At 46.1% G+C, this 22,910-nt stretch overlaps 1 protein-coding gene across 1 annotated transcript; it reads right to left on the bottom strand.

Moving 5' to 3' along the window:
• Positions 1-5,039: 5,039 nt before the first annotated feature.
• LOC134506272 (stomatin-like) lies at positions 5,040-22,649 on the bottom strand. Its single transcript, XM_063316414.1, has 7 exons — positions 22,517-22,649; positions 16,301-16,404; positions 15,449-15,521; positions 14,646-14,728; positions 9,405-9,608; positions 8,517-8,651; positions 5,040-6,668 (listed from the first exon to the last, which is right to left on the bottom strand). The coding sequence occupies exons 1-7, from the start codon at positions 22,569-22,571 to the stop codon at positions 6,474-6,476; spliced, it is 849 nt and encodes a 282-aa protein (XP_063172484.1). The 5' UTR covers positions 22,572-22,649; the 3' UTR covers positions 5,040-6,473.
• Positions 22,650-22,910: the final 261 nt, after the last annotated feature.

Below are 22,910 nucleotides of genomic sequence, written 5' to 3'. Positions count from 1 at the left end.
ATCTATCTTGGATCCTGATAAATGAAAGTAGGAGAATGAGATGATAGAAGAAAATGGGTTAAAACCATTTTACTCTCTTCATAGCATCCCTACAACATCTGGTAATGATCTTCATTCTGTTTTAGCCACCTTTCCAGAAGTAGTTAAAACATGGCTTCTCTGACCAGCATTTGGAGACTTACACCTATGTTTTGCTTTCTACCCACTTAACAGGTAGCAAGTTGTTTTTTAAGTTTAACTGGTGCTCGATGGGAGTTGTGAGGTTGGTGACTTTAATTATTCTTAGGATTTGATTTAGGAACCAGCTAAAGAGGCATCATTGTGCCAGTGCAGAAATTTATTCATTTATTTATTATATTTATATCACCGCCCATCTCCCCCAATGGGGGACTCTGGGCAGTTTACAATAAAATAACACTAAAAACATAACCACCTAAAATTAGCATTAAAATATACATAAAAAGAAATGTAAAATCCAAGCGGAGATGTAACACGATCACTAAAAGATGCTATGGCGCCAGCCATCCCCAGGTGGAGCTATCTCTCTCCCCCTCCCAAGCAAGGCGGCAGAACCAGGTCTTCAGTTTCTTCCGGAAGTCCAGAGCGAGGAAACCCATCTCACCTGGGGGGGGGGGGGGGCGGGCAAGATGTTCCAAAGGGCGGGCACCACTGCAGAGAAGGCCCGCCTCCTGGACCCCGCTAGATGAAATTCCTTTGCTGATGGGGTCTGTAGCATGCCCTCCCTGCCTGACCCGGTGGGACGGGTCGATGTTATGGGGAAGAGGTGGTCCCTCAGGTAGCCTGGTCCCATGCCACGTAGGGCTTTAAAGGTGATAACCAACACCTTGAATTGGACCCGGAAGCAAACTGGTACCCAATGCAGCTCCCGTAACAGTGGTGTCACATGGGCTGATTTTACAGCCCCATAACTGTCCGCGCAGCCAACCAGCTGAAGCTTCCGAATACTCTTCAAGGGTAGCCCCATGTAGAGCGCATTGCAGTAGTCTATATGGGAGATGACAAGGGCATAAAATGCTGGAAGTAACCAATAAATAATGGTGAGGAATGTGGATTCCCCTTTTGTTTTGCCACTGAAGGTTCTCCAACTATAAGGCGTTTGAAGGGACCGGCTCACGCTCAGGATCGAGGTATTCTGCAAAGCCGAAAATGGGCTAATTCAGAAATCAATAAAGCGGCTTGTCCGCAGCCACCTCGCGCATGCATAAATTCACTGCTGAGACAGACGCACTCTGTGCATGCTCAGAGGGACAGCGTCTCCCTAGCAGGACCCCAGCCAGGTCCCAGAGAAGAGAAGTGGAGCGGGCCAAGCTGAGCTCGCCTGCAAGGGAGAGACACCCCACTTCGCCCTAAGGCGTTAGCCCGTCCTTCAGACCCCAGTTCCCATCTAGTCGCGGCGAAGAGGCGGCGCTCTGCACGGGCTCAGGGTTTCGCCGCGCCAATCCGCAGGTTAGGAAGCTGCTTTTTTTTTTTTTAAGTCAATGCAGAAAGTAAAGGGGAGAGTTCCAGCAGGACGGCAGGGGGAAAAAAAAAATCAGGGCAGATCCGTGGGTCTCACCGTCCAGTCTGATGGCGTCCCGGTTCGTCCGGACGCCTCTCTCCACGTCAGCCATGAGACCCACGGCGCTGTTCCCCAGTTTGGCGGCCGGGCTGGGCAGCAACGGAAAAGAGGTCTGCGCGGGACGCCGGACGTTGGCGGTTGTCACCCCATTGCTCGCGCGGCCCCCTCGCCGCCCCGGACTCCAGGGTCTGCTGCGCTCCGTTCTCTCAGCAAGCCTGCGGGCAACTCCTCCGAGTGCATTCGCACGACACGCCCAGCCCCCTCGGGCTTGGCTTGTTTGGGCTTATTTTGTAACTGAAGGGCTGCGTTCCCTCGATGTGCTGAGACACGTGCTTCGTGTAATGCACAGCTTGGTGTGGATGATGAGTTGAGACTCGATGGCTGCGTTCCCACATTGGACCGATCCACACTTAATTATTCTTTGACTGCTTTAATTCTTAGTATCTTAGGGTTGGAAGGGACTTTGGAGGTCCAACCCCCTGCCCAATGCATCCTCATGCCATTCTGGAGGGATGGCTGCCCAGTCTTTTCTTGACGATTGGCAGAGTTCACACCACATGCTAAATCGTAGTTGGGAGAGCTTGATACGGGTTTCCCCAGGATGATCTGTAAATGATGGTTTGCAACAAAACCTAATGTAGGTTAGAGGAAACCTGAGTTCTAGTCCCCACTCAGTTTGCTAGGAAGCTCACTAGGCTTAGCCTGTTGTGTGAACACAGCCTTTGCAGCAATAACAGTATTATTACCATCACCACCACCTAGTTTGGTACCGTTTCCTCTTTCACTTGCTGTGTCATTCCTCTTTTATGTGTCAATAAATTATCCATCATTTGTAATGGATCCCATTTTTCTGTTATGATTCAGACCAGCGTTTCTCAACCCTGGCAATTTTAAGATGTGCAAACTTCAACTCCCAGAATTCCCCAGCCAGCATGCTGCCTGGGGAATTCCGGGAGTTGAAGTCCACACATCTTAAAATTGTCAAGGTTGAGAAACACTGATTTAGACTCTTCTAAGAAACACTGGTTTAGACCCTTCTAAATTTAGACCCTTCTAAGAGCCTAAAAGGTCCGCATGGTTAAAGCAATGGTGTTCCCCGTAGTGACATATGGCTGCGAGAGCTGGACCATAAGGAAGGCTGAGAGAAGGAAGATCGATGCTTTGGAACTGTGGTGTTGGAGGAAAATCCTGAGAGTGCCTTGGACTGCAAGAAGATCCAACCAGTCCATCCTCCAGGAAATAAGGCCAGACTGCTCACTTGAGGGAACGATATTAAAGGCAAAACTGAAGTACTTTGGCCACATAATGAGAAGACAGGACACCCTGGAGAAGATGCTGATGCTAGGGAGAGTGGAAGGCAAAAGGAAGAGGGGCCGACCAAGGGCAAGGTGGATGGATGATATTCTGGAGGTGACAGACTCGTCCCTGGGGGAGCTGGAGGTGTTGATGACCGACAGGAAGCTCTGGCGTGGGCTGGTCCACAAAGTCACGAAGAGTCAGAAGCGACTGAACGAATAAACAACACAAAGAGCTTTTCTAGAAAAATAGGTATTTGTGTTGCAAGGGAGACAAAAGGATTTTCAGAAGGCAGAAACTGGCCAACTGCTTCTGAAAATCCAGAGTTGGAATGATGGGGACATCAAGTCTACAAATATTGTAAATAAAATAAATGTATGAATATGTGCAGAGCTGTGGCTGTGCCATGGCCAAACATGAATGTCAGCTGGGTGTCTCATCTCTATCTCAGTGCAGTGCGCAACCCATGCCAATTTCTAATGAACATATTCTTGGTTAAAATGAAGCTTGGTTCTCCACTCTCTGAAAGACAGGAAGCCTAGTGTTTCTTTCCTCTGTAATATGGCCCTGAAGTTACGAGCTCCATTCAATTACATGGAAACATCCTGGAGATTTATTTGCTGGCTGGCCTGAGAGAACAGGAAGCCCAACAAAATAAAATCTAAAACAGTGAAAGGTTTGGAAATCTATCCACCTGGATGGGGAATGGGCTGTGCTATACCTCAGGGCAGGACAGGCAGCGATAATGAGGATAACAGATGTTCTGGTATTGTTTTGCTTGGACTGGAGATGGATCAACAATGCTTCAACTCAGTGGCAGGGAAAAGCTCGCCATGAAGCTTTTGCCTTGCCAATTCCAGGATCCCAATTATTTCAACATTCATTATGGCTGCTTAGGAGACAGAGTCCCCCTTTTTAGGGGGAGATGGGCTGTGATATAAATTGGAATCATAAATAAAATAAATAAATTTATCCGATTACAGAAACCTGGTGGGTAGCTTCAGCAGAGATTGCAACAGCATCCCTGTCAGTTTCAACTGATCGTACTTCCAATGAAATCTTCAGAGCCCTATCAACAATAACGAAGGAGCCAGGACAAGAGTTTTTTTAAAAATGTAAGTATCAAACTAGAAGATCTTTGGGGTTGTATGTCATTTCTCCTGGCAATGGTCCTTCAGGGGTAGATCGCCAGCTCACAGAAGATGCTGGGTTTATTCAGAGGGAGTAAAATTTGCAGATCAGTGCTTCAGCAGAAGCCATGAGGAAGAAAAAGCTGCACAAAGTTGATTTTCATAAATTATCCTATTTGGGCACATTATGCAAAGACTGAGCTCTCTGGAAAAGACTCCGATGCTGGGGAAGATGGAAGGAAGGAGAAAAAGAGGTGATGGGTGGACTGTTGGAGGACCTGAAGGACCAGGTTGGGGATAGATCCTCCTAGAGAAGGTCTAGCTATGTGGTGGCTAAGGGTCAATACCAACCTTGATAGTACATAATCAATCAATCAATCAATCAATCAATCAATCAATGCAAAGACCATCTCCCTTTGAGAAGTCCATAATGCTGGGAAAGGTAGAAGGAAAGAGAAGGACCACCAGCAGCAAGGTGGATGGACTTGTTTATGGTGGTAATGGCTGCACGTCTGGAAGGTCTGAAGGACCCATTGGGGGACAGGTCCTCCTGGAGAAAATCTATGCAGTTGCTAGGAGCTGACACTGACTTGATGGCACATACTCACTCACTCACTATCAATCAATCGATCTAGCATACTTGTCATTATGCCTTGGGCGTGTAGAATCCTTCCATTCGAGGGTGAGATGGAAGTGAAATGCAAATAAAATGAATCCATTTCTCCTCCTGTTTACAATCAAAGCAAACTTTGATTGCTTCCCTTCTGCTAAATTTTTAAATACTAATCTTAACAGAGAAAGGGTTTATCTTTTCACATCTTTTTCAGCCCAATACACCATGATGTTCATGATGCTGTGTCAGGAATGGGAAACCTACCCAGCGTTCTTCCAGGCTTGGCTGGGAACTTCTGGGACTATATCTCAGCCATGTCAAGAGGGCCATTGGCTTCCCAGCTTGGCCCTGAATAAATAATAAAAATATATTCATTTCAAGTAAACCTTTGCCAAAGGGGTGGGGACTTCAGAAACAAGAACACGTTAAAAGAAACATTTATTGGAACTTCAGCTCATAAACAAGGACACTTTAGAATTCAGACACCTTTTCATTGATATATATATATATATATATATTTATTTCCTACATTATAGTAAGAGCACTTTTGGTAGATGGGCTTTAAAGAAAAGTTACTTTTTTTTTTTTGGATGCTTCCTGCCTGCCTTTGGGGGATGCGTTCATTCCAATTCTATAATTGCGTGCTGAACTAAAATTAGCATGAAATTAAAGTGGCAGGGTCCCAAGGACACGTTCTGAGCATATGAATGATGACGACAATGTTTCAACAGAAGTTCATTAGTTCAGACAGTTAAAAGGCCGGTCAGTTTTCTGACTGGCCTGTGACTGTACTAACTGGGCCACAGCCCTATTTTCTTAACACACAGTGCTGAAGACAATAATCACAGTTAACCACAATGCTATTCGGTGACAGTTACCTAAAGTTCTCATTCTGACCACATCGTAAGTTTACAAAATGCGTGATGCAAATATACAGAAACACAGGGCTAAACATCAGTGTGGTACATTAGCAACAAGCTGAGCTTTAACGCAAATATTGAACTTACTTGAAAGGAAGCCTATGGGGTTTATCTGTCTTTAAAATGAATTGTTTGAGATTTGCTGAGAATGTGGTAGTAGAGACAGTCTCCGTCTAAACTTTGGGGAGCCAATCCTGTTGAATTAAACTTCCTTTCCAGTAAATCACTTAGCATGCATCTCAAAATAAATGTCGAGCTTCTTAGCCTTCTGGAAACAATAAATCTAAGATCAGCTAAAGACTCAAAGGCACCAGCATCATTTCTGGCAATAAGACCACCTTCGTTTTGGTTTTATTTTTCTAAAAAAAAAAAATCAAAATCAGGACATGGACAGTCATCCTTTAAAAATGGTTAAAAAAGCACACCTCTGTTCTTATAAAAAAATGTACATAGCATAGCCAGAGAGAGGCATTGTATGAAGTTGACACACCAAGGCAGAGACACAGGCGCATAACCTGAACACAATAGCTACAATATATTATCTCCATAATTACAATGTGTTTGTTCATTACAGTCTCTGACAACAAGGCCGCTACGGAAAGTTCCATGTCTGATTTCTCATATGGGAATCCATTTCCCATCAGAGAAGCCAAAGAAAAAAGAAAAAAGGCCAAGCTCTGAGCAATTCTTTCACTCTCCCTCCAAACGAGATGCAAGGCACTCAGAAATCTCTCTTTAAAGAAGGAAACAGGGAGAAGAAGCAAAAACGGGATCTCTACATTGGTTCAGAAGGAAAACAAGGGGGGTCCAGCTGATGCAAAATACCTATGAGCTCTACATGGATGCAACTGCTCTCCTAGTCAACACTGATGCTTGTTTTTAATCTAGCTTTCCGCCCAAGAGCCCCTTTCTCTTCACCAACATAGCCTCATTCGTTACTGTCTCATTCCCATAATTCCTTGCAGCATGTCTATGGGCAAGGGGAAGACAATTGTGGAGTTCTTCTCAGCTGCAATGGTGGTTAGAGTCTGCAGGTAGCGGAGTTGGAGGGCGGCGGGAGACTCCGTGATGACGATCGAGGCTTCCTTCAGTGCCCGGGAAGCATTCATTTCACCCTCTGCAGCAATGACCTGGAAGGAAGGAAGTCCCAAGTTCGGTAAAGCCTTTGCATGCATAGAAGGCAAGCCTGTATAAAAATCTGACTTCCTGGCCTGGTGTTATGGCATGTGGGAATGACCTTGGGAGACAGGGGGAAGAGCCACAGTCAGAACAGTTGAATAAGAGGCAGCTGAGCCCGCAGAAGGAATGTGGGCATGGCAGACATCTCAGAAAGGACCCTCCCTAGTTTCTTGGGTAAGATTCTGTTAATGTATCCTTACAGTAAAGTAGAATGTGTTCACCTGGGCATGCTTGCTGTCTAGACTATGTCCCAAGGCTGTTTACCCTAGTACTGTAGTAGTACTAGTACTAGCTTCTCCAGGGTGGGAACTACATCCCCCAGCATTCCCAAAGCACAAAGCAAAAGGTCATGTGGCCCACACACCTGGAGCCCTAAGAGTGAGTGGTCCACTTTGGTGTTGCAATGCTTTATCTTCTCTGAAAATGGTGGTCCTTAACTGAGGCTCCTAGAAACTGACCTTTGCAATCTCTGCACGCAGACCAGATGCCCCCATTCAGAAGGAGGCCATCTGCTTCAGTCATCCCTAAAACACCGAGCCATGATGTTTGAGGCTGACGCAGTGGGAGTCTAGAACAACATCTGGAGAGCTGATGGTTGCTCAACCTTGCCAATCACAGATGACTTACAAAAGGGACATCCCAGCTCAATAAAAGGCACTGTTTAGGATTTCGAATACCTTCACCTGCTAAAAATAAAATCCCAGGGAAAAGAACACACCGGCAACTAACTCCATATAAGGTGAACTGGAATGAACTCACCCACATTCCATGCTTATTATGAAGAAGTCTGTATACCCTGTGATCTTCCTCTTTGCTGCCCAACCTTACTTTCTCAATTAGCCAAATTTAATTTCATATTTAACAAAGGGTAGAATTAAAGGTTTAGAGAGATGTGTCATGGTGCAACATGCCACGTATGGAGAGGGTAGATGTGGGGCACTTGTATGTTTTGATGTTGCCTGTCCAAAACGTTGGTGCAGATAGGAAGCTAGAAAACCAGATCTAGGTTTCAAGCCTATCTTTCTTGCTAGCATATTTCGTTTTCTGGTGTGAGACCTCAGTGAGACATTATCATGTGCTGCTTTCCTGTTTTCTGTGGTGACCCACTACACTAAGGGGCTTAAACATGTGGTTTTCCTGACCAGAATGACAAATATTAAGTAAACAAACATAAGTGCAGCCAGTTGCAACAGCAACTGCTTTGATGCTCCTAAGTCATCGATCTCATTTGAATGAGCTTCTACTCCCATTCAAGTAGCATTTCCAGACCTGTAGTCATGGTCCTACTATATTATGGATCTCTTTCCTCATCAGCAAAAGGTTTAAAATGATTTGTCGCCTGACAGTGTTGCAGCCCTAATAAAAACATTTGTAGATGCAACCATTTTCTAGACATTGGCTTCTGGTCAAGTCTGTGCAGGCAGGAGAGCACTTCCTTCTTGGCCTCACCACCTTTTTTGGGTGGGTGGGGGGTGCAGGAGGAAAAAAAAAACAGCCAAACATTCACCTCCTCCTCCTGGAATGAGTCATATTCAACCTGAACCAACACATTAAATAAACTCGGGGATTTTTTTTAAGTTGATGGACAGGAAGAGAGATAAAGAAAAGACTCTAGGTTGAAACCATTGCACTCAAGAAGTCTGAAAGACAGGCTCCAGAAATATTTGCTTCCCAGCTGCACTGTAGAAGGACAGCCGTGGTAATCCATGTTGGCAAAAAATCCAGTTTTTTAGCTGTGTGGCTTAAACTTTAAACAAGAGGATACTGGCCAAACCAAACAAATGTGCAACGCTACCCACCTTTGCCCGGGCTTCTCGAGCTGCCTCTGCTTCAGCAGCCATGGCTCTTTGGAGCTGGATGGGCAATTTCACATCCTTGATCTCTACCCGCTCCACCTTGATGCCCCAGTCATCTGTGGCATCGTCTAGGGTGGCCTGGGAAGGAAGGAAGGAAGGAAGGAAGGAAGGAAGGAAGGGAGGGAGGGAGGGAGGGAGGGAAAGAAGGAGAGAGAGATGAGGGAGGGAGGGAGGGAAAGAAGGAGAGAGAGATGAGGGAGGGAGGGAGGGGGGAGGGAGGGAAGGAAGGAAGGAAAGAAGGAGAGAGAGATGAGGGAGGGAGAGGAAGGGAAGGGAAGAGAAGGAAATGAAGTCAGCCATCACGGTATGCTAAGACAAATCATGATCAAACCAGGGTCTCCCTCAGGACCTGAAAGATTTGAACAAGGCTCAAGACAAACAATAAACCAGACCTTTTAAGGTTGCTTCTGGACCAGATTCGTTAGCCACCTTGTTACCAAGAAACTGATGCAACAGTTTGCAAAACGCAAACAGGAGAGAGATGAGGATGCAACAGGGAGAACGGGCGTCCCCAACCATTTGTGCCTTTGGACCCACCCACCCCTTATGCGGACCCCGAAAGAGAACCTCTGAACCGAAGTGAGCGTGTATAACAAGCCATCACATTCAAGCATTTTAATTCTAAGCCATCCTGGAGTATCTAAAGCTACTAAGGATGAACACAGCAGTTGTGCTCAATAAACAAACACAAAAATCCCCCACCCCACTCCAAAAAATCATCCCAGTATATACACATTTCCATTTCTTTCAGGGGCCATGTTTTTAAGTGACCCAGATCTTCAGGACAAACTTCAGTTCCATTCGCTGACCTCAAATGTCTCTTGGCCATACCTGCATACTGTGAGCAATTTCCTCCCGGTCGGAGAGAATCTGAGAAAGATTTTTGGTCCCCAGAACATTCCTGAGAGTTGTCTGAGCCAGGAGCCGAGTAGCCGAGTCCGCGTTGGTGATGTTTGCTACTGCAAGGGTCGCATTCTGAACACGATAGTAGACCACCCCATCCACGTTCACCGTCACTGAATCTTTGGTGAGAATCTTGGGGAGAAGGAGGAGGAGACATCAACACAGAAGGGTTACCCAGAGAGTCAGTGCTTGTTTACAAATTGGTAATAAGAAGTTCCTAGTTTGACACAGCAGCTTATTTCCAAACAAACATGAGGGTTTGCTTAGGGGAATCAGCTAATTAGCCAAAGGAGCTATTGACTATTTCACAATCCAAATGGTTCTTCACTTACAGCTTTTCAGCTGGTGGCCACCAGTTGTCAATACTTCAGGTCAAAATCCAGTGGAAATCTGTTCCTTTCCTCAGCCTGGTGCCATTTGGGGCTACGATTTCCTAACTGTGGGGCAACTGTTGGCCAGGCTGTCTAGTTTTACTGAGGTTGGTGATAATAGAATCTTGCAAGTCTGATTGCGCTGGACCCCCTCCCCCTTCTTATACTCATGTGAATCAGGGAGGTGTCTGCCTGGGCCGCTTCTGAATGTTGTCTTGTTCTGGACCTAAAAAATGCTTCATCCCCTTTTGCCCAGGCAACTACACCTCTATTTCAAGGTCATCTTCCTTACTCTGTATGTAGCCTTCCAGTTGAGAAAACAGGGGTGTAACTCTGAAGTCCAAGTGCCCCTTCTGGCTTCCCAATTGCTTAGTTACTCTGATGTCATCAAGACAGGGACACCTCCAAGTTTGATTCAATGCCTTGTGGCTACATGGAAGCAGCTACACAGTTTTCTGGACAGCATAGGGAAGTGATCTGTATAATATGCACTAAGGCACTGCCAGGCTTTAAATTTATATTAAAGAATAGCTCTGGGTGAAGATTGGAGCAGTCACGAGGGGTGTGCCTGGTACCTGTGGGGAATGACCTCCCCAGCTTACCCAGGGGGCAGTATGTACCTGGCACATTATTAGAATGATACTGCAAAACACAAATTAACACTTAAGTGCTAGGAAGTTCCCTTGTTACACAAACCGATTGGGTTTTTCCCCGCTTAGGGGCATACATCTCAACTCACTTACGTCAAAGGCTGAAAACAGTTGAGATACATACATATATGTATGTATGTGTGCGTGTATGTATGTATGTGTATGTGTGTGTGTGTGTGTGTATGTATGTATGTGTGTGTGTATATATATATATATATATATATATATATATATATATATGAATGAATGAATGAGGTGGCAGTGAATTCTCGAGCACAGTACCCTTCCTAGCCCAGCAGAACTGCATGTCACCAAAACCAAGCCTACCACACCACCCATCTTCCACCTTTAGTTAGAAGAATTCTTATCTTACTTGCCCTTTCTGCAATAATGAACTTGAGTAAAGAGCATGGGAAATACTTCAAAATGGCACTGAATAGAAAAACAGCACCTAATTAATCTCCTCCGTCATGCAAAAGAAAAGTTGGTGCCAGAAGCCAAAATCTGCAGAAGCATTTTCCACGGAAGAAAATTCGATACTACATAAATCATATAAGATGCTCACTCTTTGTTTAACGTAGCTTTAAATGGACAGCCAGGGTGGTACAGCGAAGAATATTTTGGACCAGGAATGGAGAGATCCAAATCTTCCTTTCAGCCATGGGAATTCACCGGGAGGTTTGGGGCCAATCCCTCTCCCTCCTTCTCTGCCCAGCCTATCTCACAAAATGGTGGTTTTGTGGAAAACTAGCAGTATGCGTCCTTGAACTCCTGAATGAACAATGGGATGTAAATCTAATAAAATAACGGTCAGTGGGATCTTCGCAGCAGGCCCCAGCCATAATTGGGATGAAGGGAAAATTATATTTTCTCTGCATTGCAGGGAGCTTTTTGGGGTAGGGGGACATTTCAGTTAAAGGGTACTTGCAGTATGAGAGGGAGGGGGAATTTTTCTCAGGAGAACGCCTATAAAAGTGACAGAGGGCAAGCTGGAACTTCACAGGTCTCCATTGGCCCAAATTTATGTGGATTCTCAGAGCTTTTACTAATGCTACAGTGTGTATAGAATCTGAACTGGCTTGCCACAAAGATACATTTGATTTGATCCAAGCTACTGAGAGCCATGGCAGTAATGAAGTTACTCCTTAATGCAACTTATTTCCCTCCCAGGAAAGAAGTTTGGCTTCCAACAATTAGATAACCTTCCTGCCTCATTTAATTTGCTACCCTGTACAGCTCAGACTGATCTAATCACACTGCTAGCAAAAAAAAAATTGGTGGAATGAGGGAAAAGAAATAGATGGAGGCCACTTTCCAGGTCAAGAAGAACTGTGAGCTTGTTCTTCTAAGATCAGATGAGGAAAGGGACACAACTACAGCCCCAAAATCCATTAGACTGCAATAATATTTCAGAGCATTTGTACCAGTGACCTCAAGATCCCCACAAATAACCAAACTGGGGATTCTCCTGCAGGTCTGCCATAATACAGGTAGTCCTCACTCAACAACCATTTGTTTAGTGATGGTTCGGACTTACAATGGTGTTGAAAAGAATGACTTATGACCGGTCCTCACACTTATGACCATCGCAGCATCCCCACAGTCATGTGACCATGACTTGGGCACTTGGACATCGGCTTGCATTTATGACCTTCACAGTGTCCCATGGTCACGTGATCACCAGTTTCAACCTTCCCGGCCAGCTTCTGGCAAGTAAAATCCATGGGGAACCATGTGATTCGCTTAACAGCTATGTGGTTCGCTTAATGGTCTTTGCAAAAAAGGTCGCAAAATCAGGTTCAATTTGCTTAATGACTGCTTCACTTAGCAACTGAAATTCCAGTCCCAATTGTGGTCATTAAGCGAGGACTACCGGTAAAGCTAAGGAAATGGTAGATCAGGACCCACTAGCAGATTTCTAGGCGATCTGCAAAAAATCTATCAAAAAAAAGTTTCTAATTCCCAGTTACTTTAAAATAGCCATTCAGCTCTTCTCTACTTAAATAATGCTTTGGGGATGAAAAATAATTTTTAGAAAGTGCCATGTTAAGCAGCACTGTTTAGGGTTGATTTGACCTGGGTTCATACATTGTAGTCTTGCCAGCTTTCAAAAGCAAAGTTTACTGAATTAACAGCAATTGCCTAGCAGAATGACAGAATCGCCACGTGTCACACCAAAGCCAAACGAAAGCCAAAACAGCCTCGCAGGTTGCATAACCTCAACTTGTGGTTTTTACAACTGCCTGGTGGCTCTTGAGCCAGCCAGTTTGAAGCCCGTCCACCTCTGGAGCAAGGCAACTGTTCCCATTGTGAGCACTGTGCAGATGTGCAGGCTTTCAGCTGCTAAAAGTCCACAACAAACACGACTAGATTACGGAGAATTCAAAAGACCTGTGCATTTGGAGGGAACAAAACTGAAGAAGTCTTTGAGGGAGAGGATTCTGGAGACCCCCAAAGAAATGGAGAAGGGCAAGTCATGTTGCATCTCTGAGGCACCCCCAGATCACTTATAAGCACACTGGAAGGCAAAGGGATAAAAAATAATAGCTTTCAGAGATCTTTGTCTGAAATTGTCTTTTCATGGAGTTACTTTCAATAGTCTTCTAAGTGCACAAAAGGCTGGGATAGACGTTTGAAAACTGTCAAGCCTACCCAACAGAAAAGCAAATCAAACCTTGGCTTAAAGCAGTGTTCTTAAAACTTGGCAACTTTAAGCTGGCTGGGGAATTCTGGGAGTTGAAGTCCACACATTTTCAAAGTTGCCAGGTTTGAAAAACTCTGGCTTAATGGCTCACATATCAACACAACATGAAGCTGGAAGGGAATGAAAAGAGGGACAGAAGGAAATCTTTGTGCCCCCAGCTAGAACATTTTAAGAGTAACCGAATCCAAACAGGAGTTTTAAAAGGAGGGGTGAAATTTCTCTGGGTTTGTTTCTCATAAGGATTAACATACAGACATATAACCAGTTTTCAAAAGGAGAGAGAGAGAGCCATGTTCCTTTTGTAACTGCATACCTGTAGTCTGATTCAGACACCGTGCTAAGTCAGGATTTTAATAAAGGTGGTTTCGTTTCTCAACGTCATCCACTGTATTGTCCCAAGCAAACCACTTCATGATTTAATTTAATCCACCCACCTAGAGGTGCACCTGGAAGTTGTTATGCTTCTTTTATAAGATAAGTTTGCCAGCTGTGAAACAGCAGGAGAAGCGTCTTCTCAGGTTTAGATGGACACTGCAGTGGCCATCCTCAGCTTAGTCTTACTCGGAATCGCACCCTAATAAAGGTTTGTGGATGTAATTTACAGCAGCCACCAGAACTATTTCTATTCTTAGTAATATAAACAAGGCAATTAAGGACATTTTGGCTTCCATCGCTCAGAAGTGGAACACCACATCCATTGCACTGATTTCGGGAGAGATTCAGCTTCTGATTTAGGCTGAACAGGACAGGAACAAGAACGACTACCCAGCCCTAATCTATGTAGTTGTTGTTGTTTTTTCTCAAAGGATGAAGGCTGCTTACAAAAACAAGTCCTTGATGTTTTTAAGTTGCTTTCAGGGCACAAAACGCTCTCAAGGCAGTTCACAGAGCGCGACAAACGCAGACTTTCAAATTCCATAAAAGCCAGCGGCAGTCAGAATTCCGTCCCCATAAAGAGGAGGAGGGGGGAATTTCACAAAAAGACTGCTCAAAAAGCCACGGAGAAAAAAAGGAAAAGATGGTCTTCCTAGAACCCTGTAGCCATCAGGTTTGATTAAAAGGGGTTGATAAATCCATGCACAAGAGACCACCCAGAAAATGCTTCTCCACTGTATCTGCCAAATCTTCTCAGAGGCAGGCAAATAAGAAGGGTCTCCATAAACTCGGAAACCAAGAATTTACGGCTGTTGCTTCGCGTTCCAGGAACCCGTTCCAGTTCATTTTGCAGTGCCCCAGTTCTGACAGCCATCTTGCAGATCAGACCAAGAGATGGCAGAGGAGAACCTCTAGGGGAAGACCCCCATTTTGCAGCTTCGAGTCTGGCTGGCATCTGCAACCCTGTTTACTGGAGGATCAGAAAAGGTGGTGGGAGGTGGGGAGCAGAGACTATTTATATCCGATACTCACAGGGGAAGCCAAGAGATCAAGGAAAGGGAATACTTACTTCCTGCGGTGGTATATCAAATGAGATGGTTCTCATGTCCACTTTGATGATGTTGTCCGTACAAGGCAAGACAAAAAACAGCCCTGCAGGGGGAAAAACATGGCAGACTCTGAATTCAGGGTCACTTGCTCTTCAGAGACGAGGAAGATTTTTAATCCAGCTTTCCCCCAGGCAGTCCCTTCTGTGTTGCTGGGAATTCCAAAAGTGGTAATCTCAGGTGATCAGAAGGATTCCAGGTTGGGAAAGGCTGACTTAGTCCAAGCTCCACCAGACACCCCTTTTGTGGCAACCCTGAGAGATGGAACAAGGGACATGGAGAGAAGGGGATAGCCACACAGAAGCCCACTTGTGGGCCAGCCCAAACGGGAAAAGGGCCAATTCCTCCACCAGGCCATCCAGCTATGCTCTGAATGGCAATTACAGAGGAGGCTGTGATTATAAATGTTCACGGTCATCCACATAAAAGCTTCATCTGCCAATTTCTGGGCCACAGGCAAAAGCAAATCAGGACAGGACCTTTGGATTGGCTGCCAACCTTACTGGTGGGAAGATTTTATTTTATTTGGTTGCTGTGGCAATCAAAATCTAGCATCCTAAAGCTGTATCCTGACCCTGCACTCCATCTGTGCAACCTAATTGTAATTGAGGCCCTTTAGGGATGGTGTACATACAGACATTTCAAGAACTCCCTTGATCCTCATTATAAGGATGGAAACAACCAAGAAATGCGTTATATGGTTTGCCAGCACACACACACACACACACACACACACACACACCAACCTACCATACTCACAACTCACCTGGTCCTTTTGCACCTCCTTTTAGGATACGTCCGAGTCTAAAAATGATGGCGCGCTCATATTCCTTGACAATCTGTAATTGAGATGGGAGGAGGACCATAGTTGGTTTTCCAAGAATTGCTCTAAATAATTTACACATTCCCAGTCTATTTTTTGCAACGTTCACACCTGGCCCATGTGGGTTGGAATACAGGAGGAGGAGATGACAGAAACTGAACATTAAGTGCTCTTCACTTGCGCACATAGCATCACAAGTGTCTTTTATTAAGATCAGGAGAGGTCCAGTTTGGGGTCGTGGTGAAGGCACCAGGTTAGAAACCAGGAGATGGGGAGTTCTAGTCCCGCCTTAGGCACAAAGCCAACTGGGTACCTTGGGCAGTCCCTCTCTCTCAGCCCAAGAGCCAATCAGGCGTAGTAGGAGAATTCTAGTCCTGCCTTAGGCACAAAGCCAACTGGGTGACCTTGGGCCAGTCCCTCTCTCTCAGCCCTAGGAAGGAGGCAAGGGCAAACCAGTTCCAAACCCTTGCCAAGAAAATTGCAGGGACTAGTCCAGGCAGTCACCAGGAGCCAACACTGACTCAAAGGCACTAAAACAAAACAAGACGAAACAAAACAAAACAAACAAGGAAGGAAGGAAGGAGCAAATGATATTGACACTGACCATTTTTATAGAGCAAGAGAGGGAGAGAGTATGTTTCTTTGCTTTGCAGTCAAAGGACTCAAAAATCCCAAGTTCACTGCTCTCTCTTCCATTTACAAAATGGATGAAATAATAAGAGACTAGAAATCGTAGCCCTGCTTTGATGAAGCCATCTCATGAATGTTTCATAAGAAAGTTTTTTTTTTTTTTACCTTTATGCACATCCAAATGGAAACAGGGGAAGTGACGACCACCATTAGGAATGAAATTATAACCAGGACCCAGCCACATACTCCAAGGCTGTTGGAAGTACCATCTAGAAGAAAAGAAAAAGAATCAGCGGGATACTGGAAGTGAAAGACAAATGCCATTTGCTCTATATAGTTATTTTCAAAACCTGCTCAGAAGTTAGCAGAATTCACTTTCAGTCTCAAGCCCTGTAATATGTAGAGATTTTGTAGGGTTCGCAGAACTGAAATGCGACCTTTGTTGAACCTAGTGAAACCTGTTTTCAAGAAGATGATCACCCTCTATTACCAGCAAGAGTAGCACACAGGACAAAGTTTTAATGACAGTAACATTTCTTTTATCATCACTCCTTTCCAGAATGAAAAACAAGCAGGAAAAAAAACAGCGACTTTTGATCAGAAAAGACGAGAAGGAAGTGTAGATTTGGGGAACATGGACCCTGAATCCAGACTGAGGAATGTTCTCAGAGAAAGTCCAAGGCTGTGAACTTTCAAAATCTTGGAATTCAGTATGTGTGGGAAAGAGAAAAAGGAAACAAAAAAGCAGGAAGGAAAATGTCATTTGGTCACTGGCAAATGGACTTTCCCATGATAATTCACTCCCTCTGGCATCACTCATGAAAAGAGCTTTGCCTGCAGCATCTCCAAGAAGCCTGCAGAGATGGGAGGAATAGTTATTTGCTCCAAGCAAGTCAGCCCACTGTTGAAAAGCCCCTGCTTAATCCTGGCTTAATCTTACTTCCTATTAGCCAGCTCAACAATACAGTTGCCCAGAAAAGGAGTGGACTGTGCTTTACTGGATCCGTTCAAGCAAAGGCTGGACATCCATCTCTCTGGGATGTTTGAATCTGCATTCCTGCACTAAGAAGAGGGTTAAATTCAGTGCTCTCAGGTCCTCTTCCAGCTGTAGGTTTCTATAATGATCTGTTTTCCTGCATGGTGGGTCAACATTACCCCTGACATCTTTCTTAAGGACAGATCATAAACCAGGATATAAAAACCACAGTGAGTGAAAAAGCTATAGTTAAGGAAAAATAAAACCAAAGCCTTTTGCTCTTAAAGCTGCCTGCAGGAAGATGTTACTCAAGCCACATTTTAAGATTAAGTTTTGGAATGTTATCAAAGCAAGTTGTTACTGCCCATTTGTTTCAGGTCTAAGACGGGAGCATAGATATGCAGCAAATTAATCCAGCATTAAATAGGATCGTATTTTTCAGGGTGGTGGTTATGGAAACGGTATGTTCTGGAGTGATAAATCCAGCTATCATCATGCAGACTCCACATTTTATTAACTGTTTGGGCTGGCCAGACCTGAGCTTTCTGTGGAGAAAGGCTTAGCAAAGCCTCAAATGTAAACTAAATATGTTTATTGCTGAGGTGGCGCTTCTTGTACTTGTTTAAATCGGCAGTAGTCCAAATAGTTATCATATTAAGAAGGATTTAACCTGGGGTGGCAACAACATACAGATGCACACACTCAGCACCATGGAGCTGCAAATTTATTTATTTATGTATTTATCTACCTATCAAATTTGTCACCGCCCATCTCCTCCCACCGGAGGGACTCTGGGCGGTTTACAATATAATCCAAAAAAACAATAAATGTATAATAAAATTCCAATATAAAATACATTATGAAACCATTCCACAAAGCTACTAAATATAAATAAAATCCCGATGGCTGTGGTCTCATTCAGTCCTTGCGTAGGAGGGGCACTTCAAGGCACTAGCCAACCCCAAGTATAACTATTCTCCTCCCTGCCCCAAGCCCGGTGGCAGAGCCAGGTCTTCAAATTCCTCCGGAAGGCCAGGAGTGATGGGGCCAACCTCACCTCCGGGGGCAAGATGTTGCAAAGGGCGGGTGCTACTGCAGAGAAGGCCTGCCTCCTGGACCCCGCCAGATGGAATCCCCTTATTGACGGGGTCCGTAGCATGCCCCCTCTGCACGATTGCTTAGCATCAGAAGCAAATAAACTAGAAGAAAATCCAAACACTGATTACGGTCTTAACCAGAATATTGCATTTGGTTTTGATTACCGATCTTCAAGACCATTTATTTACAACCATGTTAAATACCAAAAATGATTAAAGGGGAGGGGGAAACAAAGCAGAGAATGTGGTTCTTTAGCTCTGCCAAAACAAGGTCTCATAACAGGAACGGGTGGAGATTCACAGTAGAACCTTTTTGGCTGCAAACGGACCATCAGCAAAATTCATGATTGTTTTTCATCTGTTTAGATACATTCGGCTGGAAGCTGGTTCTACTGGTGAAACTGCTGCTCTGAAAAATCCCCCATGGGGAAAAGTCCTTTCCATCAAGCCAACGAGCACACCTTAGAGACAATTTTAACTTAGCTTTCTCCCTGACATGCAGACTGGGCTTATATATCATGCTAAGGCACGGTGGCTTGGTTCAGACGTAACTTGAAGTTGTGTTGTTTGCTTTGCTGGGCTTTTTGTACTAGGTCTAAGAACACAGTGAGCCAACGTTCCCTTGGAATTTTCACCAGGAAGTATACATACTCACAACACACTTTGCTCATTTGATATTAAAATGTTAAGAACTCCTCTTACACATCGACAGATGATTAACAGTAAGAGGAAAAAACACCCCTATCTCCGGAACCATATTCAAAAGCTTTTAACTAAGATCTGTGGTCCTACGAATTGAGACCTGGGCATACCACTGGTGTGATGGTATGTGGGAATGGCCTTGGGAGACCAGAGGAAGACCCACAGCCAAGAGAGGCAGTTCAATCCGCAGGTGGGGGGAAAGCGTGGGAAGCGCTTCAGGAGGGACCCTCCCGAGTTTTCCGGAGACTAAAAAGAGAGGAGGGGAGAAATACTTCCAGTATTTCTGCCTAATGTAACCTTACAATAAAGATAGTGCTGATGCACCTGGTTGTACTTCTCGTCTGGTCTACCTTGAAGGGCCAAAATCAATCAGCAAATGAGCTGCCTGTGAGTATAAGACAGTAAGTCAGCCCTTTTGAAAGGCTTGACGGTGGAAGGAGTTCACCCAGTGAGGCATCAAAATGGATCAGCAGTTGAACAACCCAAAGAGGACTGACCCTCCATTCCTTTTCAACTGCCTGAACTCTCTGCCCTGTTTCTCAAGAACAACATCAGGTTTGCCAAGGCCAGCGAACTCAGGGCTGACTGAAAGTCCAAGGACTTCAACTCATAGGTTGGCACTGGACTATTCAAGCTATTCAAGCTGTGATGCAAGAAGAGACTTACATCAAAGAATGGCATAGCGGAAGGAAGATGCACTCCTGTGGGTGCAGTGTAGTACAGTATATAAGAAAGACCTTGAGAAATAGGGTGAAGAGAACGGTCAGGTAAGAGAGGGCACAGCCCACAGCTGCATACTGGAGGAGAAAGAGGCTCAGAAGGGACCCTCCCTAGCTTCCCAGGCTGTAAAGGAGACAGCAGGGGATTTGTTCTTTCAAACTTGCAACGTTCTGTTAATGTAGCCTTACAGTAAAGTAGAATTAACTCATCTGGTCGTGTTTCCTGTCTGGTCTACCCGGGAAGGCTGACAGATTCAGATATTCTGGGGCAAAGATTCAGTCAGAGCCCTGGAATCTCTCGTTGTGATTCTTGTGATCAAGCCAAGGAATGTTTGGGGATTCCAAGCTTGCTCAACCCTGAAAAGTGCTCCAAAGCCTTGGTTGTAGGAAAAAAACTGCAGGAGAAGGAAGAGTTGGGGGGAAAAAAAACCTCTGCAAAATCCCAACATTTGTTTCTGTATAACTGTTAAAATTGCAGGTGTCCTGTCCTCCCTTATGCACATGCACTCTCGTGCCCCCTGAGCACAATAGGGCAGGCAGATCTGAACAAGATAGACTTGTAAGAAATGAGAAGCTGCAGACAGCTCTTAAGATTGCTGTTCACAGATCCCTCCCTCAAAAACCACTAGTCAAGACTCCAGAGGCTTTCCCTCTACTTCACTGTCTTCCAAATTGGGTGGCCCCAATTGGGGTTTTGTGCTAAACTGCCTTCAGTTTCTTCCTGTAACATCAGTCAAACGGAATAGAGATAAGAGCAGAGCGGAAGAAGGCAGGCCTTCTGAACACTAATTACAAAGCCAGAAAGTTATGACATTCTCAGGAGCTTGCAAAAGCCCAAAGTGGGGTGGGTGGGTGGAGGCATTGGGGAGAACGATTGACAAATCACGGCAGCCACACCAGGAAGGCAAAGCTCCTGCATTTGTAACAGTTGTGTAGAAGAGGGCATTTTTCACTGCTTTGCCATGCAAGCCCTAACCAGCGAGCTCTGTGGGAACTCTTCTGCAGAAGCAGCTGCAAAATGCGTATGCAACATGTGGCCTTCCAGCTGTTCTGAAGGATCTCTCCCAGCTTCTCCCCCTAGTGCTGGCTGGCATTGTGGGACTTGTAGTTTCATAATCTCTGAAGACCTGCCCATTGAGTCCCTACAGAAGGTATTCCTGAGGCCTTGCAAACATTACTTGCTGAAAATGGGGGTAAGGAGAGGGATTCCTGGTACCTCCATCCACGGGAGATGGTGTGTTAAAGGGGGGCTCATGACATCACCTTAACTGTGGTTGCTGTAGCCATGGTTTCTTGAATGGCTGGATTCATACAGCACCCTGAGTCATAAACCGGATACACCACCTTATAGCTTAGTAAGATACGTGGAGCCAGCTGGTTTTCCCACATGCATACAAGTTATAAGATACAGGCCACCATTAGTCATACATTAAATCTCACCCAGCATCTCTCAGATACTCAGAAAGAAACCACAGAGGAATTCAGGTATCTGTACAGATTGTCTCTTACAAAGGTGAGGTGCAGGTAAAACTGAACATTGCCTTTCCTACCAGGAAATATTTTAAATAACCAATACAGGGTTGAAGAATACTCCGCTTCTAACAGCTTCCTGAAGGTAATCCTATTACTCACTCGCTGCAAATGAACGAAGGGCCAAAAGTGGCATATAGGTCACAAAGTCACCTGTCATCCACAAACCTCATGTTTATCAAGAAGCTTCTCAGCCTTGGAGATACTTGGAGTTATGGGATTATTATTATTATTATTATTTTCCTGAGCATGGCTCCCTCAATAGATTAAACTGCAAAAAAGCAGATACAGTGCTCTGGGAACATGTCCCATTAAATGCCATTAAAACGTGCCTTTGACAATTACATGGCTGGCACATGCTCTGGCAGCTGGCACAAGCTGTCCAACAGGCAATGCTGGGGGTACCTTAACCACCCAGAGTCCCCCGATGGGAGGAGATGGGTGGGGACAAATTGGATAAACAAACAAACAAACCTGAGCATTCAAGTGTTCTGCCCTGCAGATAAGTACCCCGGCAAGAAAACCTTAAATGGAAGCAGCCCAACAGGCCATTTGCCTTCCTGTCTGCTTCTGGTAAAAAAAAAAACCTAGAGGAACTAGCTAGTAACAGTTCTGTTTCTTCTTAGTTCAGCCAGCAGCCTCCAGAAGATCCTGGGCAATTGCTGCCACAGTTTGTGGAGTAAACAGATTAGTCCCGGGAGATCCCCTTTTTCTGAAAACTCGCCTTTGGGGGCCCAGCTTCCCCCGAGGAATTCTTTGGCTTGGGCTCTGCTCGGCTGGGCGTTGCAGCGATCGAGAGGCACTTGTATGCTTCCCTGCAAAGGGAAGGGGCTCACAAGGGGGCATCCGGCTCGCAAGGCCACGGCGAGCTCTCCTTTGGCCAGTCACACGAGTGACATCCTCGTAGTGGCGGACGCCTCCTGCTATCCCTCTGAGGCCTCCCGTAAAGCGGGCCAGGACGCAGGGCAACCCTCCCGGGTAGCGGCCGGGCTCCAGCGAGGAATGAACCCCTCAGCAGCCCCTCGGAGATCCTCTTCCCGTCCTTTGCATTCCGTTCCCAGGAGTGTCCCCCCGGCCACACCCGGCCATCGCCCAGACAGGGCCTTCCTGCCAGTGGCTGGCAAGGAATCGCCCGCTGAGACCTCCGACGGCAGCCAGCGGGGATCCCCGAGGCTGGCCCTTCAGCCCCACCAGGGCGCGGGGCCCTCCCTGCCAAAGGGCGGACGGGGCGCTCTCCGCGCGCCCAGAGGTCGTGCAAGGTTCCCCACCCCACCCCCACCCCCGGGAGTCCCCATCCGATCGCCAGCACGCCGGGCCAAGCCGCCCCCTCCGCGGGTTCCCCACTCCTCGCCCTCACCTCCGATCTTGAGCGGCTCCCGCTGCCCGCGGCCGCCCTTCTCCGGATCGCTCATCTCGCTGGCCACCCTGGACGGAGCCACCCTGCCGAGCGCTGCTCCACCCAGCTGCAGCCGTCTGGCCTCGGCGGCGCTTCGGCTGCTCCACTGGCTCGCGAGGGGCCGGCCCCGCCCCGCCCCTCCGCGCTCGGTTGGCCCCGCCCCCCGCTTCGGCGGCGCTTGGCTGGGAGCCCCCCCAACCCAACGGAGATGGCCGTGCACTACCGCTCCCATCGTCCACAGCGGAGCGCTGGGCTTCCACCGCGCTGGAGGGCGCCAGGCAGGGTTCGTCCGAAGCGAAGGGTAAACCGAAGCTGGCTGGGGCTGATGGGGTTTATCGTCCCAGGCAAGGAACCT

The sequence above is a fragment of the Candoia aspera genome, chromosome 16, assembly GCF_035149785.1.
Source record: "Candoia aspera isolate rCanAsp1 chromosome 16, rCanAsp1.hap2, whole genome shotgun sequence".
Lineage (NCBI taxonomy): Eukaryota > Metazoa > Chordata > Lepidosauria > Squamata > Boidae > Candoia > Candoia aspera.
This window is presented reverse-complemented; position numbering and strand designations above follow the sequence as displayed.

Excerpts from the sequence above, each read along its gene's own strand:
- LOC134506272 (XM_063316414.1), bottom strand. The coding sequence starts at position 22,571 with ATGAGCGATCCGGAGAAGGGCGGCCGCGGGCAGCGGGAGCCGCTCAAG. Across the intron at positions 14,729-15,448 it reads AGGAGGTGCAAAAGGACCAG|GGCTGTTTTTTGTCTTGCCT; the intron begins GTGAGTTGTGAG and ends TTCCCCCTGCAG. Across the intron at positions 6,669-8,516 it reads CTCGAGAAGCCCGGGCAAAG|GTCATTGCTGCAGAGGGTGA; the intron begins GTGGGTAGCGTT and ends CCTTCCTTCCAG.